Source organism: Tachyglossus aculeatus, chromosome 5 (assembly GCF_015852505.1).
Source record: "Tachyglossus aculeatus isolate mTacAcu1 chromosome 5, mTacAcu1.pri, whole genome shotgun sequence".
NCBI classification, from domain to species: Eukaryota; Metazoa; Chordata; class Mammalia; order Monotremata; family Tachyglossidae; genus Tachyglossus; species Tachyglossus aculeatus.
In genome coordinates, this window is record NC_052070.1 from 8,396,904 (window position 1) to 8,424,592 (window position 27,689).

At 48.3% G+C, this 27,689-nt stretch overlaps 1 protein-coding gene across 5 annotated transcripts in view; it reads left to right on the forward strand.

Moving 5' to 3' along the window:
• Nucleotides 1-24,794, forward strand: part of MXD1 (MAX dimerization protein 1) — a 60,954-nt gene extending 36,160 nt beyond the window's left edge. The window contains exons 4-8 of one of the 5 annotated variants that reach the window (XM_038747180.1): nt 15,098-15,212; nt 17,760-17,904; nt 19,371-19,444; nt 22,511-22,567; nt 24,489-24,794. In XM_038747180.1, the coding sequence (XP_038603108.1) occupies nt 15,098-15,212; nt 17,760-17,904; nt 19,371-19,444; nt 22,511-22,567; nt 24,489-24,503 (406 nt within the window). In that variant the 3' untranslated portion in view covers nt 24,504-24,794. Of the gene's footprint in view, nt 1-15,097; nt 15,213-17,759; nt 17,905-19,370; nt 22,045-22,510; nt 22,993-24,488 lie in introns of those variants that run through there. The other 4 variants (XM_038747179.1, XM_038747176.1, XM_038747177.1 and 1 more) reach the window with 4 other exon arrangements.
• The last annotated feature ends 2,895 nt before the right edge of the window (nt 24,795-27,689 follow it).

Genomic DNA, 27,689 nt, shown 5'->3' on the forward strand with positions numbered 1-27,689 from the left:
TACTGGTTGAGCCTGGTAATCCCTGTGGCTGGTTCCTCTCCACCCGCCCCGGTTTTCCCAACTGGATCCCGACTTTCCCCAGGGAATCGGCACATTCCGGGACCGGCCCAGGCTGGGATTGGTGTCTGGTTAAGGATACCCACCTGAAATCCTTCCAGGACCACAGTTAGGCTGATTACCAACCCTCTTTCCTCTTCGCCCAGTCACAGCAAAGTGGGTAATAATAATGATAATAACAATAATAATAATAATAATGGCATTTATTAAGCGCTTACTATGTGCAAAGCACCGTTCTAAGCGCTGGGGAGATTACAAGGTGATCAGGTTGTCCCACGGGGGGCTCACAGTCTCCTCTGCCGCCCGCCTTCTATCTCTCCTTGACGCTGCCAACCTCTTCCTCCACCCCACCTCACCCACTCACCAACTTGGTCATACCCTCGACCTCATCATCTCCTACCGCTGCACTGTGTCCACCCTCACCAACTCTGTGATCCCTCTCTCTGATCATAATCTTCTCACCTGCCTCCTCACTCACACTCCTTTCCCCTGTAAATCCGTATTACTCCCTCACAAAGATCTCCGCTCTCTGGACCCCACCCATCTTTCGGAGCGCCTCACACCCCGCCTCGCCGCCCTCTCCTCTCTACCCAGTCTTGATGATCAGATTACTGCTCTCAACTCTACCCTTTCTACTCAGCTAGACTCGCTCGCTCCCCTTTCCCTTCGCCGCTCTCGCACCCCTAACCCACAGCCCTGGATCACTGCCACTGTCCGCCTCCTTCGCTCTTATGCTCGAGCTGCTGAACGCTGCTGGCGAAAGTCTAAACACCGTGCCAACCTCGTTCACTTCAAGTTTATCCTTTCCTGCCTTAACTCAGCCCTCTCTTCTGCCAGACAAAACTATTTCTCCTCCCTTATTGCCACCCATGCCCATCACCCCCGCCAGCTCTTCCGTACATTCAACTCCCTTCTCAGGCCCCCGGTTCCTCCCCCTCCTCCTTCCCTCACCCCCAACGATCTGGCCTCCTACTTCATTAACAAAATTAAATCCATCAGGTCCGACGTCCCCAAAGTCTCTTCCCCCCTTTCTCCAACCCCCCGGCTCTCAACACTCTCTGCTACTCTCCCATCCTTCCCAGCGGTATCCTCAGAGGAACTCTCCTCCCTCCTCTCAAGTGCTACTCCGGCCACCTGTGCTTCTGACCCCATTCCCTCTCATCTTATGAAATCTCTCGCTCCATCCCTTCTCCCCTCCTTAACTTCCATCTTCAACTGCTCACTCTCCACTGGTTCCTTCCCCTCTGCCTTCAAACATGCCCATGTCTCTCCCATCCTAAAAAAACCCTCTCTTGACCCCACCTCACCTTCTAGTTATCGTCCCATATCCCTCCTACCATTCCTTTCCAAACTCCTTGAACGAGTTGTCTACACGCGCTGCCTAGAATTCCTCAACAACAACTCTCTCCTCGACCCCCTCCAGTCTGGCTTCCGTCCCCTTCATTCCACGGAAACTGCGCTCTCAAAGGTCACCAATGACCTCCTGCTTGCCAAATCCAACGGCTCCTACTCTGTCCTAATCCTCCTCGACCTCTCAGCTGCCTTTGACACTGTGGACCACCCCCTTCTCCTCAACACGTTATCTGACCTTGGCTTCACAGACTCCGTCCTCTCCTGGTTCTCCTCTTATCTCTCCGGTCGTTCTTTCTCAGTCTCTTTTGCAGGCTCCTCCTCCCCCTCCCATCCTCTTACTGTGGGGGTTCCCCAAGGTTCAGTGCTTGGTCCCCTTCTGTTCTCAATATACACTCACTCCCTTGGTGACCTCGTTCGCTCCCACGGCTTCAACTATCATCTCTACGCTGATGACACCCAGATCTACATCTCTGCCCCTGCTCTCTCCCCCTCTCTCCAGGATGGCATCTCCTCCTGCCTTCAGGACATCTCCATCTGGATGTCCGCCCGCCACCTAAAGCTCAACATGTCGAAGACTGAGCTCCTTGTCTTCCCTCCCAAACCTTGTCCTCTCCCTGACTTTCCCATCTCTGTTGACGGCACTACCATCCTTCCCGTCTCACAAGCCCGCAACCTTGGTGTCATCCTCGACTCCGCTCTCTCATTCACCCCTCACATCCAAGCCGTCACCAAAACCTGCCGGTCTCAGCTCCGCAACATTGCCAAGATCCGCCCTTTCCTCTCCATCCAAACCGCTACCCTGCTAATTCAAGCTCTCATCCTATCCCGTCTGGACTACTGCACTAGCCTTCTCTCTGATCTCCCATCCTCGTGTCTCTCTCCACTTCAATCCATACTTCATGCTGCTGCCCGGATTATCTTTGTCCAGAAACGCTCTGGACATATTACTCCCCTCCTCAAAAACCTCCAATGGCTACCGATCAATCTGCGCATCAAGCAGAAACTCCTCACCCTGGGCTTCAAGGCTGTCCATCACCTCGCCCCCTCCTACCTCACCTCCCTTCTCTCCTTCTCCAGCCCAGCCCGCACCCTCCGCTCCTCCGCCGCTAATCTCCTCACCGTTAGGCCTCGTTCTCGCCTGTCCCGCCATCGACCCCCGGCCCACGTCATCCCCTTGCCTGGAATGCCCTCCCTCTGCCCATCCGCCAAGCTAGCTCTCTTCCTCCCTTCAAGGCCCTGCTGAGAGCTCACCTCCTCCAGGAGGCCTTCCCAGACTGAGCCCCTTCTTTCCTCTCCCCCACGCCCCCCTCTCCATCCTCCCGTCTTACCTCCTTCCCTTCCCCACAGCACCTGTATATATGTATATATGGTTGTACATATTTATTACTCTATTTATCTATTTATTTATTTATTTTACTTGTACATTTCTATCCTACTTATTTTATTTTGTTGGTATGTTTGGTTCTGTTCTCTGTCTCCCCCTTTTAGACTGTGAGCCCACTGTTGGGTAGGGACTGTCTCTATGTGATGCCAATTTGTACTTCCCAAGCGCTTAGTACAGTGCTCTGCACATAGTAAGCGCTCAATAAATACGATTGATTGATTGATTGATTGATCCCCATTTTACAGATGAGGTAACTGAGGCACAGAGAAGTGAAGTGACTTGCCCAAAGTCACACAGCTGACAGTTGGCAGAGGCAGGATTGGAACCCATGACCTCTGACTCCAAAGCCCGGGCTCTTTCCACTGATCCACACTGCTACCCGGACCTGGGAATCAGAAGGTCGTGGGTTCTAATCACGGCTCCGCCACTAGTCTGCTGGGTGACCTTGGGCAAGTCGCTTCACTTCTCTGGGCCTCGGTTCCCTCAACTGTCAAATGGGGATGGAGACTGTGAACCCCACGTGGGACAGGGACTGGGTCCAAACTGATTTGCTTGAATAATAATAATAATAATGATAGCATTTGTTAAGCACTTACTATGTGCAAAGCACTGTTCTAAGCGCTGGGGAGGTTACAAGGTGATCAGGTTGCCCCATGGGGGGCTCACAGTCTTCATCCTCATTTTCCAGATGAGGGAACTGAGGCACAGAGAAGTGAAGTGACTTGCCCAAAGTCACACAGCTGACAATTGACAGAGCCGGGATTTGAACCCATGACCTCTGACTCCAAAGCCCGGGCTCTTTCCACTGAGTCACGCTGCTTCTCTTAAGGGCGTAACAAATATCATAATTTTTATTATTATTATTATTAAAGGCAGGGCAGCCATCCATCAACCCGTCCATCCATCCATCAATCCATTCTTGGAATTTAGAGAGCGCTTACTGTGCGCAGAGCACTGGATTGGGTGCTTTTCAATCGTTCATTCAGTTATTTTTATAATAATAATAATAGTAATGAGATTTGTTAAGCGCCAAACACTGTCCTAAGTGCTGGGGTAGATCCAAGGTAATCAGGTTGTCCCACGGGGGGCTCACAGTCTTCACCCCCATTTGACAGATGAGGGAACTGAGGCCCGGAGAAGTGAAGTGACTTGCCCAAGATCACCCAGCTGGCAAGTGGCGGAGCCGGGATTCGAACCCACGACCTCTGACTCCCAAGCCCGGGCTCTTTCCACTGAGCCACACTGCTTCCCACTTACTGTGTGCAAAGCACAGTACTAAGTGCTTGGGAGAGGACAATATCACAATCAATCAATCAATCAATCAATCAATCAATCGTATTTATTGAGCGCTTACTGTGTGCAGAGCACTGTACTAAGCGCTTGGGAAGTACAAATTGGCAACATATAGAGACGGTTCCTACCCAACAGTGGGATCACAACAAACAGACACATTCCTGCCAACAGTGAGCTCACAGTCTGGAGCGGGGGGACAGATATTAATATATAAAAAAAGATAAATTAGAACAGTGCTTGGCACATAGTAAGCACTCAACAAATTGTACGTATTTACTATTCTATTTATTTTGTTAATGATGTACTTTTAACTTTAATTCTATTTATTCTGACCACCTGACACCCGTCCACATGTTTTGTTTCGTGTCTGTCTCCCCCTTCTCGACCGTGAGCCCATTGTTGGGAAGGGTGTGTGACTTGGGGCTAGTCACTTCACTTCTCCGGGCCTCAGTTCCCTCATCTGGAAAATGGGGATGAATCCTGTGGGCCCCATGGGGGACAACCTGATTACCTTGTACCCCCCGCCCTCAGCGCTTAGAACAGTGCTTTGCACATGGTAAGCACTTAATAAATGCCATTATTATTAGGGACCGTCCCTAGATGTCTCCGACTTGTACTTCCCAAGCGCTTAGTCCAGTGCTCTGCACACAGTAAGCGCTCAATAAATGCGATTGAATGAATGAAATACCATTATTATTATTATTATTATTAATAATAATAAGTGCTTGGGAGAGGACAATATCACAATCAATCAATCAATCAATCGTATTTATTGAGAGCTTACTGTGTGCAGAGCACTGTACATTATTATTATTATTAATATTATAATAAATGACAGATCTATGCTGTGAGCCCACTGTTGGGTAGGGACTGTCTCTATATGTTGCCGATTTGAACTTCCCAAGCGCTTAGTACAGTGCTCTGCACACAGTAAGCGCTCAATAAATGCGATTGATGATGATGATGATCTATACAGATGTATAGATATGTTCTGTGGGGATGGGAGGGAGGATGAATGAAGGAGCAAGTGAGAGGGGCGCAGAAGGGAGAAGACAGTTCAGCCCATTGTGAATGCCCGGGCGCTCAGTACAGGGCTCTGTTGCGGAGTAGGTGCTCAGTAAATACCACAGATGGATTGACTTGAGCGCGAAAGGAAGAGGAGCAGATTGTTCTCCCCTTCCAGGCCGTAAGCTCTTTGTGGGCAGGAAACGTGTCTGTCACATTTATATTGGACTCTCCCAACCGCTTAGCACAGTGCTCCGCAGACAGTAAGCGCTCAATAAATCCGATTAACCGACTGTAAATTACTCCTCCGTAGCCTCTCCGCTGCGCCCAAGGCCTTCAAACCGGAACTGGCCGCTGGGTTTTTTTTTTTAATGGTATCTGTAAAGTGTTTACTAGGTGCCAGGCACTGTACTAAGCGCCGGGGCAGATCCAAGATCATCAAGTTGGACACAGCCCCAGTCCCCCGTGGGGCTCCCAGTCTTCATCCCCATTTTACGGATGAGCGAACTGAGGCCCAGAGACGTGTACCGACTGGCCCGAGGTGGCGCAGCAGACAAGCGGCGGAGCCGGGATTAGAACCCATGACCTCTGACTCTCAGGCTTGGGCTCTACCTAGTAGAGAAGCAGCGAGGCTCAGTGGAAGGGGCCCGGGCTTTGGAGTCAGAGGTCATGGGTTCAAATCCCGGCTCCGCCAATTGTCAGCCGGGTGACTTTGGGCAAGTCACTTCCCTTCTCTGGGCCTCAGTTCCCTCATCTGGAAAATGGGGATTAAGACTGTGAGCCCCAGATGGGACAACCTGATCACCTTGTATCCCCGCCAGAGCTTAGAACAGTGCTTTGCACATAGTAAGCGCTTAACAAATACCATCCTTATTATTATTACTAGGCCACGCTATCATCCGTGGGGGTTTTTTGTTCACAGAATGAACCCAGTGACTCCCATCACAGACGTCAGACAGCCAGTCTTTCTTGACGATAATGATCCTTTTTCGCATGAGGAACTTAGAAAGCCTTTAAAGAGATGGTTTAGTTCTAATCTCAAACCACAGTCTAGCTTCATTCCACCCAAAATTAGCCTTTTGTAGTCAAGCCCCAAAACGGGAATTGAGAATTACGCCGTAATAATAATGATAGCGTTTATTAAGCACTTACTATGTGCCAAGCACTGGGGATAAGCACTTGAGGAGAATGATCCTTTTTTGCATGAGGGACTTCAAAAGCCTTTAAAGAGTTGGTTTTGTTCTAATCTAAAAACCACAGTCTAGCTTCATTCCACCCGAAATTAGCCTTTTGTAGTCAAGTCCCAAAACAGGAGTTGAGAATTATGCTGTAATAATAATGATAGCGTTTATTAAGCACTTACTATGTGCCAAGCACTGGGGATAAGCACTTGAGGAGAATGATCCTTTTTTGCATGAGGGACTTCAAAAGCCTTTAAAGAGTTGGTTTTGTTCTAATCTAAAAACCACAGTCTAGCTTCATTCCACCCGAAATTAGCCTTTTGTAGTCAAGTCCCAAAACAGGAGTTGAGAATTATGCTGTAATAATAATGATAGCGTTTATTAAGAGCTTACTATGTGCCAAGCACTGTTCTAAGCACTGGGGATAAGCACTTGAGGATAATGATCCTTTTTTGGATGAGGAACTTAGAAAGCCTTTAAAGAGATGGTTTTGTTCTAATCTAAAAACCACAGTCTAGCTTCATTCCACCCGAAATTAGCCTTTTGTAGTCAAGCCCCAAAACAGGAGTTGAGAATTATGCTGTAATAATAATGATAGCGTTTATTAAGCGCTTACTATGTGCCAAGCACTGGGGATAAGCACTTGAGGATAATGATCCTTTTTTGGATGAGGAACTTAGAAAGCCTTTAAAGAGATGGTTTTGTTCTAATCGCAAAACCACAGTCTAGCTTCATTCCACCTGAAATTAGCCTTTTGTAGTCAAGTCCCAAAACAGGAATTGAGAATTACGCCATATTAATAATGATAGCATTTATTAAGCGCTTACTATGTGCCAAGCACTGGGGATAAGCACTTGAGGATAATGATCCTTTTTCGCATGAGGGAATTAGAAAGCCTTTAAAGAGATGGTTTTGTTCTAATCTCAAAACCACAGTCTAGCTTCATTCCACCCGAAATTAGTCTTTTGTAGTCAAGTCCCAAAACAGGAGTTGAGAATTATGCCACAGTAATAATGGTAGCATTTATTAAGTGCTTACTGTGTGCCAAGCACTGTTCTAAGCACTGGGGATAAGCACATGAGGATAATGATCCTTTTTCGGATGAAGAACTTAGAAAGCCTTTAAAGAGATGGTTTTGTTCTAATCTAAAAACCACAGTCTAGCTTCATCCCACCCGAAATTAGTCTTTTGTATTCAAGTCCCAAAACAGGAATTGACAATTACGCTGTAGTAATAATGATAGCATTTATTAAGTGCTTACTGTGTGCCAAGCACTGTTCTAAGCACTGGGGATAAGCACTTGAGGATACTGATCCTTTTTCTCATGAGGTATTTAGAAAGCCTTTAAAGAGATGGTTTTGTTCTAATCTCAAAACCACAGTCTAGCTTCATTCCACCCGAAATTAGTCTTTTGTATTCAAGTCCCAAAACAGGAGTTGAATTACGCCGTAATAATAATGATAGCATTTATTAAGAGCTTACTATGTGCCAAGCGCTGTTCTAAGCACTGGGGATAAGCACTTGAGGATAATGATCCTTTTTCGCACGAGGGACTTCGGAAGCCTTTAAAGAGATGGTTTTGTTCTAATCTAAAAACCACAGTCTAGCTTCATTCCACCTGAAATTAGCCTTTTGTATTCAAGTCCCAAAACAGGAGTTGAGAATTATGCTGTAATAATAATGATAGCATTTATTAAAAGCTTACTATGTGCCAAGCACTGTTCTAAGCACTGGGGATAAGCACTTGATAATGATCCTTTTTCGCATGAGGGATTTAGAAAGCCTTTAAAGAGATGGTTTTGTTCTAATCTAAAAACCACAGTCTAGCTTCATTCCACCCGAAATTAGTCTTTTGTAGTCGTCTCAAAACAGAAGTTGAGAATTGCGCCGTAATAATAATGATAGCATTTATTAAGCGCTTACTATGTGCCAAGCACTGGGGATAAGCACTTGAGGATAATGATCCTTTTTCGCATGAGGGACTTAGAAAGCCTTTAAAGAGATGGTTTTGTTCTAATCTAAAAACCACAGTCTACCTTCATTCCACCTGAAATTAGCGTTTTGTATTCAAGTCCCAAAACAGCAGTTGAGAATTACGCCGTAATAATAATGATAGCATTTATTAAGCGCTTACTATGTGCCAGGCACTGTTCTAAGCACTGGGGTGGTTACAGGGTGAACAGGTTGTCCCACGGGGGGCTCACAGTCTTCACCCCCATTTTCCAGATGAGGGAACTGAGGCCCAGAGAAGTGAAGTGACTTGCCCAAAGTCACACAGCTGACAGTTGGCGGAGCCGGGATTTGAACCCATGACCTCTGACTCCAAAGCCCGGGCTCTTTCCATTGAGCTGCGCTGCTAACTTTCCTCCTCCTTCTCCTCACTTTCCTTCCCCTTCCTCCCTCCTCCTCCCTTCCATCCTCCTCCTCTTTCCTCCTCCCTCCTTTTTTCTGCTTTTAAGCACTTACTCTGTACTAAGCGCTGGGGTAGATAGAAGACAATTAGGTAGGACCTAGTCCCCGCCCCTCAAGGGACTCCCAGACGAAGGAAGAGGGAACATCTTCTCCCAGTTTCCCCCAAAGTCCTGCCTGGAAAGGGAAGATTCCGAACCATTCCCCCTGAATTTATTCCCTCTATTTATTTATTTATTTATTTTACTTGTACATATCTATTCTATTTATTTTTTTTTGTTAGTATGTTTGGTTTTGTTCTCCGTCTCCCCCTTTTAGACTGTGAGCCCGCTGTTGGGTAGGGACCGTCTCTATATGTTGCCAACTTGGACTTCCCAAGCGCTTAGTACAGTGCTCTGCACACAGTAAGCGCTCAATAAATATGATTGATTAATGATTAATGAATTCCAGAGCCCCCCCCTGCAGATCCCTTTAATGGAGAAATTCCCTCCCGTCTGCCTCCCCCGAAGCAGAATTCCCAGTGACTTAAAAGGAAATATTAAATTGCTCTCACTCTGTTTCCTGGTTCCTTTGGAAACTGCAGCGAGAGAGGAAGAATTCCCCTTTCTTTCATAGGATGCCATGGGGGTGAACCCGCTGGGTAAAACCCAAGGAGGGAGGTGGATCAGCCAGTGGTATTTATTGAGCGCTTACTGTGTGCAGAGCACTGGACTGAGCGCTCGGGAGAGAACATCGCAACAGAATTAACCCCCTTTTTCCTCTCCCCTCCCCATCCCCCCCGCCCTACCTCCTTCCCCTCCCCACAGCCCCTGTACAGATGTTTGGACATCATCATCATCATCAATCGTATTTATTGAGCGCTTACTGTGTGCAGAGCACTGTACTAAGCGCTTGGGAAGTACAGCGCTTGGACAGATTTATCACTCTATTTTACTTGTACATATCTACTATGCTATTTATTTTGTCAGTGATGTGCATCTAGCTATAATTCTATTTATTCTGACGACACCCGTCCACATGTTTTGTTTTGTTGTCTGTCTCCCCTTCCTCGACTATGAGCCCATTGTTGGGTAGGGACCGTCTCTAGATGTTGCCGATTTGTACTTTCCAAGCGCTTAGTACCGTGCTCTGCACACAGTAAGCGCTCAATAAATACGATTGAATGAATGAATGGATGGATGAATGAACAGGCACATTTCACGCCCAAGGCCAGCCTCTGGTCTAGACGGAGGGAAAAATCTGTGCTCTCCAAATCCCTCCTGTCGTCCAAGCGCTTAGTACAGTGCTCTGCACACAGTAAGCGCTCAATAAATACGATTGAATGAATGAATGAACAGGCACATTCCACGCCCAAGGCCAGCTTCTGGTCTAGACGGAGGGAAAAATCTGTGCTCTCCAAATCCCTCCTGCCGTCCAAGCGCTTAGTACAGTGCCCTGCACACAGTAAGCGCTCAATAAATACGACTGAATGAATGAATGAACAGGCACATTCCACGCCCAAGGTCAGCTTCTGGTCTAGACGGAGGGAAAAATCTGTGCTCTCCAAATCCCTCCTGCCGTCCAAGCGCTTAGTCCAGTGCTCTGCACACAGTAAGCGCTCAATAAATACGACAATGAATGAATGAACAGGCACGTTTCACGCCCAAGGCCAGCTTCTGGTCTAGACGGAGGGAAAAATCTGTGCTCTCCAAATCCCTCCTGCCGTCCAAGCGCTTAGTACAGTGCTCTGCACACAGTAAGCGCTCAATAAATGCGATTGAATGAATGAATGAACAGGCACATTCCACGCCCAAGGCCAGCTTCTGGTCTAGACGGAGGGAAAAATCTGTGCTCTCCAAATCCCTTCTGCCGTCCAAGCGCTTAGTACAGTGCTCTGCACACAGTAAGCGCTCAATAAATACGATTGAATGAATGAATGAACAGGCACATTCCACGCCCAAGGCCAGCTTCTGGTCTAGACGGAGGGAAAAATCTGTGCTCTCCAAATCCCTCCTGCCGTCCAAGCGCTTAGTACAGTGCTCTGCACACAGTAAGCGCTCAATAAATGCGATTGAATGAATGAATGAACAGGCACATTCCACGCCCAAGGCCAGCTTCTGGTCTAGACGGAGGGAAAAATCTGTGCTCTCCAAATCCCTCCTGCCGTCCAAGCGCTTAGTACAGTGCTCTGCACACAGTAAGCGCTCAATAAATACGACTGAATGAATGAATGAACAGGCACATTCCACGCCCAAGGCCAGCTTCTGGTCTAGACGGAGGGAAAAATCTGTGCTCTCCAAATCCCTCCTGCCGTCCAAGCGCTTAGTACAGTGCTCTGCACACAGTAAGCGCTCAATAAATGCGATTGAATGAATGAATGAACGGGCACATTCCACGCCCAAGGCCAGCTTCTGGTCTAAGACGGAGGGAAAAATCTGTGCTCTCCAAGTCCCTCCTGCCGTCCAAGTGCTTAGTACAGTGCTCTGCACACAGTAAGCGCTCAATAAATACGATTGAATGAATGAATGAACAGGCACATTCCACGCCGAAGGCCAGCTTCTGGTCTAGACGGAGGGGAAAATCTGTGCTCTCCAAATCCCTCCTGCCGTCCAAGCGCTTAGTAGCATGGCTCAGTGGAAAGAGCCCGGGCTTTGGAGTCAGAGGTCATGGGTTCGAATCCCGGCTCCACCACATGTCTGCTGTGTGACCTTGGGCGAGTCACTTAACTTCTCTGAGCCTCAGTTCCCTCATCTGTAAAATCGGGATGAAGACTGTGAGCCCCAAGTGGGACAACTTGATCACCTTGTATCCCCCCCCAGCACTTAGAACAGTGCTCTGCACATAGTAAGTGCTTAACAAATGCCATCATTATTATTATTAGTAGTACAGAGCTCTGCACACAGTAAGTGCTCAATAAATACGATTGAATGAATGAATGAATGAATGAATGAATAGGCACATTCCACGCCCAAGGCCAGCTTCTGGTCTAGACGGAGGGAAAAATCTGTGCTGTCCAAATCCCTCCTGCCGTTTCTCCACCTTCCCCCCATTCATTCTTCCGATCGTATTTATCGAGCGCTTACTGTGTGCAGAGCCCTGTACTGAGCGCTTGGGAGAGGGCAATAGAACAATAAACAGACACGTTCCCTGCCCACAGCGAGCTGACAGTCTTGAGCCGAGGGAGACATCATCAGCATCATCATCAATCGTATTTATTGAGCGCTTACTGTGTGCAGAGCACTGGACTAAGCGCTTGGGAAGTCCAAGTTGGCAACATCTAGAGACGGTCCCTACCCAACAGTGGGCTCACAGTCTAAAAAGGGGGGGACAGAGAACAAAACCAAACATACTAACAAAATAAAATAAATAGAATAGATATGTACAAGTAAAATAAATAAATAAATAGAGTGACAAATATGTACAAACATATATATATATGTATATATACATATATATATATATATATATATATATATATATATATATATATACAGGTATATCCCCCCTTTTAGACTGTGAGCCCACTGTTGGGTAGGGACTGTCTCTATATGTTGCCAATTTGTACTTCCCAAGCGCTTAGTACAGTGCTCTGCACATAGTAAGCGCTCAGTAAATACGATTGATGATGATGATGATGAGGTATGTACATATATACAGGTGACAGACATGACTAGAAATAAATAAATGACAGATACGGACGGACGTGCTGTAGGACACACTCTCTAAACCCTCCCTGGGGCTGACCTACAATTCTCGATGGGTTCGAAGTTTTTCTCCACGGTCCCGCCTCGGTTATTAGGGTCCGCGTTCGAAAGAGGAACTGTTGGTGTTCAAAAGTGGCTCCGGTCATCATCATCATCAATCGTATTTATTGAGCGCTTACTTATGTGCAGAGCGCTGTCCGGTCCAGACGGTAGAGCCGGATTCCCTTACGGGGCGGTGGTTTTGTGGTTAAGTCGGCGTGAGGCCGACTTAAACTGAAACGCTTGCGGTGGGACTGGGGATTTTCGTCGCTCGAACTAGTCACACTCTCTGGTTTAAACTCCCGCATTTCGGATTTTTAACCTGGGAGTCAGAGGACGTGGGTTCCGGTCTGCTGTGGGACCGTGGGCAAGTCTCTTCACTTCTCGGGGCCTCAGTTCCCTCATCTGGAAAATGGGGATGAAGACTGGGAGCCTCACGTACGGTGCCTGGCCCATAGTAAGCGCTGTATGTGTGTATATATGTTTGTTCATATTTATTACTCTATTTTACTTGTATGTATCTATTCTATTTATTTTATTTTGTTAATGTGTTTGGTTTTGTTCTCTGTCTCCCCCTTCTAGACTGTGAGCCCACTGTTGGGTAGGGACTGTCTCTATATGTTGCCAACTTGGACTTCCCAAGCGCTTAGTACAGTGCTCTGCACACAGGAAGCGCTCAATAAATAAGATTGATTAACGAATACCATTATTATTATTATTATTATTAATATAATGCTATATAATATATATTATATATGCCATTATCATATGTATATAATATATGTAATATATTATATAATTATATAAATATTATATAATATACATTCTATATAATAATATGAATGAATTTTGTTACTATGTTTTGCTTTGTTCTCTGTCTCCCCCTTCTAGACTGTGAGCCTGCTGTCGGGTAGGGACCGTCTCTATATGTTGCCAACTTGTCCTTCCCAAGCGCTTAGTACAGTGCTCTGCACTCAGTAAGCGCTCAATAAATACGATTGAATGAATGAATGAATATTAATAATAATAACAATTCCCATTTTACAGATGAGGGAACTGAGACCCAGTGAGGTGACTTGACGAGGGTCACTCAACAGACACGTGGCGGAGCCGGGATCTTTCTTGACTCCCGGCCCCAGGCTCTATCCGCAGAAGCCACGCTCCTTCAATTCCATTCAAACGTATTTATTGAGCGCTCACTGTGTGCACAGCACTAAGCACTTGGGAAGGCCACTAGAACCCTATATATAATAATAATGATGGCATTTGTTAAGCGTTTACTATGTGCAAAGCACCGTACTAAGCACTGGGGAGGATATAAGGTGATCAGGTTGTCCCATGGGGGGCTCACAGTCTTCACCCCCATTTTCCGGATGAGGGAACTGAGGCCCAGAGAAGTGAAGTGATTTGCCTAAGGTCACTCAGCCGACAAGTGGCGGAGCCGGGATTCGAACCCATAATAATGATGGCATTTGTTAAGCACTTACGATTCATTCATTCAGTCGTATTTATTGAGCGCTTACTGTGTGCAATCAATCAATCAATCGTACTTATTAATAATAATAATAATGTTGGTATTTGTTAAGCGCTTAGTATATGCACAGCACTGTTCTAAGTGCTGGGTGGGGGATACAGAGTGATCAGGTTGTCCCCCATGGGGCTCACAGTCTTCATCCCCATTTGACAGATGAGGTAACTGAGGCTCAGAGAAGTTAAGTGACTTGCCCCAGGTCACACAGCAGACAGGTGGTGGAGCCGGCATTCGAACCCATGACCTCCGACTCCAAAGCCTGTGCTCTTTCCACCGAGCCACGCCGGAGCGCTTACTGTGTGCAGAGCACTGTACTAAGCGCTTGGGAAGTCCAAGTTGGCAACATGTAGAGACGGTCATCGTCATCATCAATCGTATTTATTGAGCGCTTACTATGTGCAGAGCACTGTACTGAGCGCTTGGGAAGTACAAATTGGCAACATATAGAGACAGTCCCTACCCAACAGTGGGCTCACTTACTATGTGCGAAGCGCTGTTCTAACTCATGACCCCCGACTCCCAAAGCCCGTGCTCTTTCCACTGAGCCACGCTCCGTATCACGTCTAGCGCGATGTAAATCCCGCCGGAAGGAAAGGGTGAGGATAATAATAATAAGAATAATGACATTTATTAAGCGCTTACTATGTGCAAAGCACTGTTCTAAGCGCTGGGGAGGTTACAAGGAGATCAGGTTGTCCCACGGGGGGCTCCCAGCCTCCATCCCCATTTTCCAGCTGAGGGAACTGAGGCCCAGAGAAGTGAAGCGACTTGCCCAAAGTCACCCGGCTGACAAGTGGCTGAAGCAGCGTGGCTCAGTGGAAAAGAGCCCGGGCTTTGGAGTCAGAGGTCATGGGTTCAAATCCCGGCTCCGCCACTTGTCACTTGTCCACCACTTATGTATATATGTTTGTGCATATTTATTACTCTATTTATTTTATTTGTACATATCTATTCTATTTATTTTATTTTGTAAGTACGTTTAGTTTTGTTCTCTGCCTCCCCCTTTTAGACTGTGAGCCCGCTGTTGGGTAGGGACTGTCTCTTTGTGTTGCCAACTTGGACTTCCCAAGCGCTTAGTCCAGTGCTCTGCACATAGTAAGCGCTCAATAAATACGATGAATGATGATGATGATGATAACGCTGTCCCGGCTTGCGGTTTCAGACGGGCCCACCTCCGCTTGTGCCTGGATAAATTGAAGGGACTGGTGCCCCTGGGGCCGGAAGCCAGCCGTCATACGACGTTGAGTCTACTCACCAAAGCCAAGATGCACATCAAGGTTCGTCGGGGATCCCGGGGACCCTCAGACCCTCCCTCCGCCGGAGGCCTCCCCCGGCTAAACCTCTCCCCTCATTCATCGATTCGTTCGGTCCTATTTACTGAGCGCTCCCTGCGTGCCGAGTCCTGGACTAAGCTCTTGGAGAAAACTGTAGAACAACGCACACGTTCATTCATTCATTCAAGCGCTTAGTACAGTGCTCTGCACATAGTAAGCGCTCAATAAATACGATTGATTGATTGATTCATTCATTCAGTCATATTTATTGAGCGCTCCTTGGGCGCGGACCGCTGGACTAGGCGCTTGGGAAGTACAAATCAGCAGCAAAGAGAGGCAATCCCTACCCGACAACGGGCTCCCAGTCTAGAAGGTGGGAGGCAGGCGTCAAAACAGGGAAACGGGAAGTAAGCGCTCAGTAAATACGATCGAATGAATGAACAATCAACGGACACATTCCCTGCCCACAACGAGGTGGCAGTTAATAATAATAATAATAATAATGTTGGTATTTGTTAAGCGCTTACTATGTGCCAAGCATCATCATCATCATCAGTCGTATTTATTGAGCACTTACTGTGTGCAGAGCACTGTACTAAGCGCTTGGGAAGTACAAATTGGCAACATATAGAGACAGTCCCTACCCAACAGTGGGCTCACAGTCTAAAATACGATCGAATGAATGAAGAATCAACGGACACATTCCCTGCCCACAACGAGGTGGCAGTTAATAATAATAATAATAATAATGATGTTGGTATTTGTTAAGCGCTTACTATGTGCCAAGCATCATCATCATCATCAATCGTATTTATTGAGCGCTTACGGTGTGCAGAGCACTGGACTAAGCGCTTGGGAAGTACAAATTGGCAACATATAGAGACAGTCCCTACCCAACAGTGGGCTCACAGTCTAAAATACGATCGAATGAATGAACAATCAACAGGCACTTTCCCTGCCCACAACGAGGTGGCAGTTAATAATAATAATAATAATAATGATGTTGGTATTTGTTAAGCGCTTACTATGTGCCAAGCATCATCATCATCATCAATCGTATTTATTGAGCGCTTACGGTGTGCAGAGCACTGTATTAAGCGCTTGGGAAGTACAAATTGGCAACATATAGAGACAGTCCCTACCCAACAGTGGGCTCACAGTCTAAAATACGATCGAATGAACAATCAACAGACACTTTCCCTGCCCACAACGAGGTGACAGTTAATAATAATAATAATAATAATGTTGGTATTTGTTAAGCGCTTACTATGTGCAAAGCACTGTTCTAAGCACTGGGGTAGATACAAGGTAATCAAATTGTCCCACATGGGCCTCACAGTCGTCACCCCCATTTTCCAGATGAGGGAACTGAGGCCCAGAGAAGTGAAGTGACTTGCCCAAGGTCACACAGCAGACATGTGGTGGAGCCGGGATTCGAACCCATGACCTCTGACTCCAAAGCCCGGGCTCTTTCCACTGAATAACAATGGTAGCCCTACCCCTGTCCCCGCCTGCTCCGTCGGGCGGTCGTATTTATTGAGCCCTGACTCTGTGCTTTGGAGTACAGTGCTAAGCTCTCAGTACGGTGCTCTGCACACAGTGAGCGCTCAATAAATACGATTGAATGAATGATAATTTTGGTATTTGTTAAGCGCTCACTATGTGCCAAGCGCTGTTCTAAGCGCTGGGGGAGTTACAAGGTGATCAGGTTGTCCCATGTGGGCTCACCGTCTTAATCCCCATTTGACAGGTGAGGGAACCGAGGCCCAGAGAAGTGAAGTGACTCGCCCAAAGTCACACAGCTGACAAGTGGCGGAGCCGGGATTAGAACCCGTGACCTCCGGCTCCCAAACCCGGGCTCTTTCCACGGAGCCGCGCTGCTTCTCTGGAGAAACCTACATTTAACTTGTGTCTACTCCGGTGTTTTGAACAGCGATAGCCCTTAACAAGTACCATTGTTCGTTCATTTATTCAGTCGTGTTTACTGAGCGCTTACTGCGTGCAGAGCGCTGGACTAAGCGCTTGGAAGAAGATGGGAGTCCAATAAAGAGACCTATTTGAGTCTAGAGGATGGGCTATATCTACCCCAGGGCTTAGTGGACTGCCTCTTAAGTAGTAAGTGTTTCCCAAGGATTATTTAAATAAAAAGTAGAACGGAAGCGGGGCGGTTGGTCATCGTCATCATCATCAATCGTATTTATTGAGCGCTTACTGTGTGCAGAGCACTGTACTAGGCGCTTAGGAAGTACAAGTTGGCAACATCTAGAGACAGTCCCTACCCATCAGTGGGCTCACAGTCTAAAAAGGGGAGACAGAGAACCAAACCAAGCATACTAACAAAATAAAATAAATAGAATAGATAGGTACGAGTAAAATAAATAAATAAATAGAGTAACAAATGTGTACAAACGTATATACAGGTGCTGTGGGGAAGGGAAGAAGGTAAGATGCGGGGGATAGAGAGAGGGACGAGTGTCCTGGGCAGTGGGCTTTGCCCGGCCCGGGGACCCCTATAATTATCTCCCCACCGCGCTCCCACCGCCCCCGCAGAAACTGGAAGATTGCGACCGCAAAGCAGTGCACCAGATAGACCAGCTGCAACGGGAGCAGCGACACCTGAAGAGGCAGCTGGAGAGGATAAGGACCAACAGCCTCGGCTCCACCATCTTTTCGGAGCGCTCCGACTCGGACCGAGGTGAGGGCGGGCTCCCGGGGCGGGGGGACCGGCCCCCTCCGCCTCCCCCAACCTCTTCCCCTCCGCCGGGTCAGGCCTCAGCCGGGAGTGGGCCGCCAGCTTGCTCCCTGAATTCTCTGGGCCACCGGGGCCAAAGCCATTCCTTCAAGTTGGGATGGTCAAGGTGGCCACGTCCCTTCAGCCCTCTTTCTCCACTCCCCCATCCCCCTCTCTCGCCATCCCTCTTCCTCCCTCTGCCTCTCTCATCCTCTCTCATCCATTCTCTCCCTCTCTCTCTTCCCCCATTCCCTTCCCTCCCTCTCTCCCCCTCTCTTCTTCCTCCTCTCCCTCCTGTTCTTCCTTTCCTCCTCTTCCTCTCCTCCTCCCCCTTCCCCTCTCTTCCTTTTCCTCTCCCTCTCTACCTGCTCTCCCTCTTCTCCTTGTCCCCCTCTCCCTCTTCTCCTCCTCTCTCTCTCCTCCTTCTCTCCCTCTCCTCTCCCCCTCTCCTCTCCCTCTCTCCCTCTTCTCCCTCTTCTCTCCTCTCCCCCTCTCCTCTCCCTTTCTCCCTCTTCTCCCTCTTCTCTTCTCCCTCTCCTCCTCTCCCTCACTACTTCCTCTCCCTCTTCTCTTCTCCCTTTCCTCCTCCTCTCCCTGTCCTCCTCCTCCTCTCCCTTTCCTCCTCCTCTCCCTCTTTTTTCCCTGTCCTCCTCTTCTCCCTCTCCTCCTCTCCCTCATCTCTTCCTCTCCCTCTTCTCCCTGTCCTCCTTCTCTCCCTCCTTTCTCCCTCTCCTCCTCTTTCTCCTCCTTTCCCTCACCTCTTCCTCTCCCTTTTTTCTCCCTGTCCTCCTCCTCCCCCTTTCCTCCTCCTCTCCCTCTTTTCTCCCTGCCCTCCTCCTCTCCCTGTCCTCCTTCTCTCCCTCTTTTCTCCCTCTCCTCCTCTCTCTCCTCCTTTCCCTCACCTCTTCCTCTCCCGTTTTTCTCCCTGTCCTCCTCCTCTCCCTTTCCTCCTCCTCTCCCTCTTTTCTCCCTGTCCACCTCCTCTCCCTGTCCTCCTTCTCTCCCTGTTTTCTCCCTCTCCTCCTCTCTCTCCTCCTGTCCCTCACCTCTTCCTCTCCCTCTTTTCTCCCTGTCCTCCTCCTCTACCTTTCCTCCTCCTCTCCCTATTTTCTCCCTGTCCTCCTCCTCTCCCTTTCCTGCTCCTCTCCCTCTTTTCTCCCTGTCCTCCTCCTCTCCCTCTTTTCTCCCTGTCCTCCTCCTCTCCCTCTTTTCTCCCTCTCCTCTTCTCCCTCTTCTCCTCTCTCTCCTCCTCTCCCTCATTTCTTCCTCTCTTCTCCCCGTCCTCCTCCTCTCCTTTTCCTCCTCCTCTCCCTCTCCTCCTATCCCTCACCTTTTCCCCTCCCTCTTCTCCCTGTCCTCCTCCTCTCCCTGTGCTCCTCCTCCCCCTCTCCCCCGTCCCCCTCTGCCCCCCTCCATCTGCCCGCCTGCAGAAGAAATGGACGTGGACGTTGAAAGCACAGACGACTACCTCACGACGGGCGAGCTGGACTGGAGCTGCAGCAGTGTGAGTGATTCCGATGAAAGGGGCAGCCTGCAGAGCCTCTATAGCGATGAGGGCTACTCTAGCTCTAGCGTTAAGAGAATAAACCTCCAGGACGATCACAAGACGTGCCTCGGCCTATAAGAGGCAGCCCCGGAGCCGGGCCCACCACCTCTCGGGGTCTCCTCCCCCCGTCGGACCTCGCTAGGTAGCGGGCACGTTTACCGCCTTCCCGCCCCAAAAGCCGTTCTGGCCGGGTTTCCCAGCAGCGCGCGAGGTTGCGGGTTACTGCCGAGCTACTCTTTGGAGGACACGCGTCTGATCCCATCCACTAGCTTCTCTGTCTCTCTCTCGGTGTCTCTTTCTCCCTCCATCTCTCGCCCTCCATCACTTGTCCCCAGGAGACTGTCCATTCCATCCCCCCTCCGTCCGAGAGCTTCCCGCCAAATCTCAGCCAGGTCCCTGACCTCCTCCTCCTGTTTTTCTGTCCGTGCCTCTCACCTAGCCACCGGGTCCAAGCCGGGCCTACTCTGTGAAACCTGAAGGAATCAAACCACTTCTGTTTTGGGGTATTTTTCGTCCCCCACCCCACCCTTCTTCTCTTTTTTTTTTTCTGCTTTCAAACGGGTTGAAACCCAGAGCTTAAAAACCCCGAAGCCAGCTTTGACGGCCGCGTTTTCACTTAGCCACGTGCCGGCCCGGGCACTGGGTTTTCCCTGGGAATTTGCAGAAGCCAGTCCCCACCCCAAGCCGCACTCCACCCAACTTTCACCTCCAGGGGAACCGCCAGTCACTTCCTCCAGAGCCGGGTCCTGGAGGGGGTCTCCAGGGGCCCGGCGCCCCGACCCCCTGTCCTCAGCCTCCTCCTCACAAGTCAGGCGGTCCCCCCCCAACTCCAACCCGGTGGGTCAGAGACCCCGCTCCCCATCCGTTCTCCGCCTCTGAGACGAAGAAATCCCCTCCACCCGCTTCCCCTCAACACAGAGCTCACGCGGCGGTTGATCCGATCGATTCGGGCCTGTGTTTTTTACCAGGAAACGTAGCAAAAAACGGAGCTGGGAAGTTACCTTCGCGCTCCCCACCTCCTCAGAGGCCTAGCCCCCTCTCCCTCTCTCCCTGCTTCTCCTTCTAATGTCAAAAAGGACACCAGGGTCAGCTCTTTGGGGCTATTGCAACTCGACAGAGCACTTACTAGGAAGGAAAGCTGGCCTTCACCTGGTTGAATATGTTTTGTTTTTTTTTGACGATTATTATTTTTGTTATTCTTTTTTTTTTATTATGTCCCCCCCTGCCCTCAAACCGCGTTTATGGTTTGCCGATCTAGAAGCCCGATTTTACATTTGGCTCCGGCTCCGCCCCGCCATCCCTTCTCGTAGCATTTTTATCCAAGCAACACAGAGCACACGGTTCTGTACATAAAAGCCCCGAATCTATAAATACTGTTTATTCATTTTTATATAAAAGAATGCAGCGGAGACAACTTCTTACGACTCTGCGCTTTTATAGATGTTTCGGAACTTTGTACGTAAGATTTCGCCCCCACCCCGCCCACCGAAGCGGCTCTGTTGTATCCGCCCGATATCCACCCGGCCCGATTGTTTTTCGACCTCTTTTGAGGTGTGGCCATTCGGACGGATCCCTTCCTTGGAATTGATACATTCCGTGATGGAGAAATGGGCACAGAGCGAGTCGAGCATCCCTAAGGTCCAGCTGAGAAGCGGCCACTTCACATAGAAGGCTACCAGAGCTCAGAGGTCGGGGGCTTATTGACGTGTGCTTTCCTGCTGCCCGGCGGTCTTTAAAATACACACGTGTGTGTGTGCAGATGTGTATTCACGTCCGCACGCGTGCACCCCCCATTCACTCAAACATTCAATGGTCAGCAGCCTAAATAAAAAACTAGATTTCCTTTCTTTAGCTCCTTTTGGATTTTTTCGATGAGACTAACTTTTAAGAGATGGGAATCGGGCTGGTGGATTTCTTAGAACTCCAAAACCTTCTCTCTTTCTCCTGCGCTCTCTCTCTCTCTCGCTTTGTTTTTGGGTTTTTTTTTCGTGTGTTTTGGGGGGGAAAAGAAGGAATTTTGTGTTTGTTTGTTTTTAAATGGCTGGGATTTTTCCGATAACCAGCAGAAGATTTGCACTGAAATTACAACGTGTATATGCCTTGGCGATTTTTAGCCTGCTCTTTGAGTCCAAACAGAAAAGTAGTCTTCAGAGAGCTAGCTCAGCCTGTAAGGTGGCTGGAAAAAATAAATATACGCGCACTTTGAGGTCTGTACTCAGATGCATTTTGAGAGGCCTCGCAAGCTTTTTTTTTTCTCCCATTGTTAATTAAATGTTACATTAAGGATTCTCACAAGTCCTGAGCTACAGTTGCGATTGCCTGGTTTAAGGCAACGGAGGAGCTTCGGATCTGGGGACAGCTTGTGGGTGTGAATTGGGAGAGGGAAAGGGAGAGAAAATGTGTACTTGTCTGTTTAATTTAGAAACGAGAAGTCTGAAAGACTCAAATCTTTTCTGTAATTTGATTGTCATGCATCTTTGAGTTCAACTCCATCTTTGTCTCTTTGGTTGAAATATCAAATGTGTTTTGCCCCGCTATATAAAACCGTGATTATTTGACCTCAGCACTGTTTGTCTGGTCCTTTTCCATTTGACTGCCTAAGAATGGGGAACTCTGGAGATGTTTTGAGGGGTTCTTTTTTTCAAATCCACACCAGCATCAAGCTGGCTTTCCACAACACTTTCTCTGTCCCGTGCGCAAGCGGACACGGCCCCCACGCCCCCCCACCCCGACATTCCCAAAAGGAGAGCCCGATGGTCTCGCCTCGGCTCCGGAATTCACCGGTCCACCAGCATTTAACGTCCAGCCGAGTTTGGGAGCGGGGTAGAGAAGCGAGGCGGCATTCCGGATGGGATGCGGAAGCAGCGGGAGGGAAAGGAGGCCGGTGGGGAGGGGCTGGGGGGGTGAAGGGGAGGGGGTGGGGACTGGAAAAAGCCTCCAGCCTCTAGGACTTGGACGGGTGAACCTCGAAACGAGCGTATCTAGAGAGGCGCATCTTGGGGTGAAAACCCGATTTCTTTCCAGATAAAAAAACCTGCACTTACCCGGGGCCGTCTCCGCCGTCCGAAAAGGGAAAAAGAGGTGGGTGAGATCCGTAATCGGAAAAGAATCAACCCAGACCTTTGTTCGATGAGCCAAGCGAGACCCTCGCGGTGATGAGACCCTTGTCTAATACAGACCCATCTATGTAGAGATGCTCTTGTCTCCCCTTTTTCCAAAATAGCACTTTCCCCTTTATCAGCTTGACACCCAGGATCTAGTTAGTTCGAGGGGGCTTTTTTTTGTTCTTTTGGCTTCTGCCCAACGGTTCTTCAAGACGCTGTCCATCTTGGGCATCTCAGAGCCCGCCGTGCCAGGCCGGGCACGGACCTCAGGCTCCCATCCAGAGGCGATCCGTTCCCGCGTCTCTTAACCGAGACCGCGAAGGCCCCGGGTCCCTGGTTTCACCGTCAGCTTCTCCTCTCCCATCCGCTTCCATCCTCATTTTTAAGGAGAAGCAGCGTGGCTCAGTGGAAATCAATCAATCAATCGTATTTATTGAGCGCTTACTATGTGCAGAGCACTGTACTAAGCGCTTGGGAAGTACAAATTGGCAACATATAGAGACAGTCCCTACCCAACAGTGGGCTCACAGTCTAAAAAGCCCGGGCTTTGGAGTCAGAGGTCATGGGTTCAAACCCCGGCTCTGCCGATTGTCAGCTGTGTGACTTTGGGCAAGTCACTTCACTATATGTTGCCAACTTGTACTTCCCAAGCGCTTAGTACAGTGCTCTGCACACAGTAAGCGCTCAATAAATACGATTGATTGATTGATTGATTGATTCTCTGGGCCTCATCTGGAAAATGGGGATTAAGACTTTGAGCCCCCTGTGAGACAACCCGATCGCCTCGTAACCTCCTCAGCGCTTAGAACAGTGCGCTGCACATAGTAAGTGCTTAATAAATGCTGTCATTATTATTATTAAGGGAAGCCTTGGCTCATTGCAAACTGGACAGAACTGGGATTCCTAGCAATATCTCGGGGTGGAAGGGTGAATTTGGGGGTTTCTTTTTTTGGGGAGTTTTCCTCCTTCCACTTTGTAGAAAAATAACCGATTCAGGTTCTTGACACAGTATTGTATTGGGAAGAATCCTCTTTTTTGGACACCCCGCCTCCCCACCCGCCAAGCTCCATGGGGCCTATCGGCTCCCGGGCCTCTCGGTCTGTCTTTCCGTTAGGACTGTTGCCATTCCCAACCCTCCCCACTTTCCCTACGTGACTGGGGGCTTCCAGGGACTAGAAAGAAGCCAGGAGCCCCCTCCCCGTGTACCGAGGCATTTAGAAGCTGCAAGACAACACCAGCCAGATGCTACCTCGCTTTGGGCAGGAAATGTGTCCGTTTATTGTTCTATTGTCCCCTCCCGAGCGCTTAGTACAGTGCTGTGCGCACAGTAAGCGCTCAATAACTACGACCGTCTTTCAGACTGTGAGCCCACTGTTGGGTAGGGACTGTCTCTATATGTTGCCAATTTGTACTTCCCAAGCGCTTAGTACAGTGCTCTGCACATAGTAAGCGCTCAATAAATACGATTGATGGTGATGATGATGACCGAATGACGGAATGATTGGTAGGAACCATCGCTGGAGGGGAAAGAGACCAAAAAACCCCAACCTCAGCCTAGATAAAGTGATTGTCTGTTGCTCTTAGGCCTCTGGATACTCTATATTTTGAAAGAAAATCCAAGCTGGGGGCCATCTGATGTGTGATTTATCGTGATTCTTTTGCGTGTGTGTCAGTGTGATACGGATGAATTTCACGTTCCCTGTTCTTGCGGGAAGAATCGTCTCGCGGCGCCGATCCGCGCGGGCCGTTCTTTTCTACGCGGCTGTTCCCCGATCGAGAAAAATACCTCCGTCACCTCTGAGAATCCAAAGATCGGTCACACAGCCCCACCCGTAGATTGATCCTTGTTTAATTCGATGCCACAGAAGAAAAAAAAATGTGTTTTTTTTTTCTTTCAGTTCTCCGTTTCCTAAATTGAACCTGAGAACCAAACTTGCCTTTATGACTTATTCCTAGAACCGGTGCTCTTTGTAACGCTGCGGTTTAGCCTTCGGTTTTTGGGGGGCCGCCTTCCGCTCGGCGAACCCCATCCAAAACGGGGAAGCAGCAGACGGGAGGATGAGTTGTGTTTCCAGACGTACGATTCGGTCCCTCGCGTATATTACCTCGCCGATTGTAAATCCTCTGTCAAGACCACAGAGAATGGTGCTTTTATTACCGGTAGCGCGTGGATTTTTTTCTAGAAACTCCGTGTCTGAGAGAAACTTGCTGTGTGTATGTAAACTTCTGTAACGTTTGATTGTTAAAAGAAATAAATTATTTCATTAGCAAAGAGATCGTTTTCATCCTGGGGTTTTTTCCCGGTTCTTTCTGTGGCCGGCTGGGGTTGATTTCTGGGAGGATTCCCCCCGCCCGTCTCGTATGGGTCAGATTCTCCCCACCTGAACCGGAATTTGAATCCTTTGCATCATCATCAATCATATTTATTGAGCGCTTACTGTGTGCAGAGCACTGTACTAAGCGCTTGGGAAGTACAGATTGGCAACATCTAGCGACAGTCCCTACCCAACAGTGGGCTCACAGTCTAAAAGGGGGAGACAGAGAACAAAACCAAACATACTAACAAAATAAAATAAATAGAATAGATATGTACAAGTAAAATAAATAAATAAATACAGTAATAAATATGTACAAACATATATACATATATACAGGACAAATAATAATGATGATGGCATTTTTAAGCGCTTACTATGCGCAAAGCACTGTTCTAAGCGCCGAGGAGGTTACAAGGTGATCAGGTTGTCCCACGGTGGGCTCACAATCTTCATCCCCGTTTTACAGATGAGGTAACTGGGGCACAGAGAAGCGAAGTGACTTGCCCAAAGTCACACAGCTGACAAGTGGCGGAGCTGGGATTCGAACCCATGACCTCCGACTCCGAAGCCCGTGTACTTTCCATTAAAATGCCATCATTATTATTTGCATCGTGTTGGCTGTCTGCTGGTCTGGGAATCAAATCCATTCCCTGATCAAAATAAGTCGAGGTTGTTTTTTTTTTTTTGTGGTATTCGTTAGGCCCTTAAGTTTGTTTATTGTTATAGTGTACTCTCCCAAGCGCTTAGTACAGTGCTCTGCATACAATAGAGGAGCAGTCTGGTGTAGTGAATAGAACACAGGCTTGGGAGTCAGAAGGTCATGGGTTCTAATCCCGGCTCCGCCACCTGTCTGCTGTCTTCTCTCTGTGCCTCAGTTACCTCATCTGTAAAATGGGGAGTCCCATGTGAAGCAGCGTGACTCAGTGGAAAGAGCCCGGGCTTTGGAGCCAGAGGTCATGGGTTCGAATCCTGGCTCCGCCACATGTCGGCTGTGTGACCTTGGGCAAGTCACTTCTCGGAGCCTCAGTTCCCTCATCTGTAAAATGGGGATAATAATAATAATAATAATGGCATTTATTAAGCGCTTACTATGTGCAAAGCACTGTTCTAAGCGCTGGGGAATTTACAAGGTGATCAGGTTGTCCCACGTGGGGCTCACAGTCTTCATCCCCATTTTACAGAGGAGGTCACTGAGGCCCAGAGAAGTGAAGTGACTTGCCCAAAGTCACACAGCTGACAAGTGGCAGAGCTGGGATTTGAACCCAGGACCTCTGACTCCAAAGCCCGGGCTCTTTCCACTGAGCCACGCTGCTTCCCTACTTCCCAAGCACTTAGTACAGTGCTCTGCAAACAGTAAGCGCTCGGTAAATACGACGGAATGAATGAATGAATGAAGCACTGTTCTAAGCGCTGGGGGGTTACAGGGTGATCAGGTTGTCCCATGGGGGGCTCACAGTCTTCATCCCCATTTTCCAGAGGAGGTAAGTGAGGCCCAGAGAAGTGAAGTGACTTGCCCAAAGTCACACAGCTGACAAGCGTCCACCAAGTACTCACAACAAAACAGAGGGGCCTGCTTTCTGGGGCCCCCTGAAGTGCCCAGAGATGGCTTCGCAGATGACTGTGAGCCCCATGCGGGACAACCTGATCACCTTGTATCCCCCCAGCGCTTAGAACAGTGCTTTGCACATAGTAGGCGCTTAACAAATGCCATGATTATTATTATTATTATTATTATTATTATTATTATCATTATTATTTGGGACAAAGACTGTGTCCAACCCTATTTGCTTGCATCCACCCCAACGCTTAGTACGGTGCCCGGCACATAGCACTTAACAAATACCACAATAAACACTCAATAAATACCATTAATAAATGAATGAACTTGCTATGTACCATTCATTGTCGTGTTTATTCATTCATTCAATCATATTTATTGAGCGCTTACTGTGTGCAGAGCACTGTACTAAGCGCTTGGGAAGTACAAATCGGCACATATAGAGACGGTCCCTACCCAACAGTGGGTTCACAGTCTAGAAGGGGGAGACAGACAGCAAAACAAAACATATCAACAAAATAAAATAAATAGAATAAACATGTACAAATAAAATAAGTAAATAAAGAGTAATATAAGATAAATAAATAAATAAATAAATAAATAGAGTAATACACATGGTAAGAGCCCGCTGCGGGACAAGGCCTGCGTCCAACCCGATCTCCTTGGGAGCCACCCCGGCATTCATTCATTCATTCAATCGTATTTATTGAGCGCTTACTGTGTGCAGAGCACTGTACTAAGCGCTTGGGAAGTACAAGTCGGCAACATAATAGAGACGGTCCCTACCCAACAATGGGCTCACAATCTAGGAGGGGGAGACAGACAACAAGACAAAACACGTAGACAGGGGTCAAAATCGTCAGAACAAATAGAATTAAAGCTAGATGCACAGCATTAACAAAATAAAAAGAATAATAAATATTTACTAAATGTTTTCCAATGGCTGTTAACACAGTCCACATTGTACTGAGCGCTGAACTAGATCCAAGATAATCAGTTTGGACACAGTCTACACTGAAGGGAGGATGATTTAATCCCCATTTTACAGGTGAGGGAAATGAGGCACAGAGACTTGCCCAAAGTCACAGAGCAGATAAGTGGCAGAGCCAGGATTCGAACCCAGATGTTCTCTGTCTCCCCCTTCTAGACTGTGAGCCCACTGTTGGGTAGGGACTGTCTCTATATGTGGCCAACTTGGACTTCCCAAGCACTTAGTACAGTGC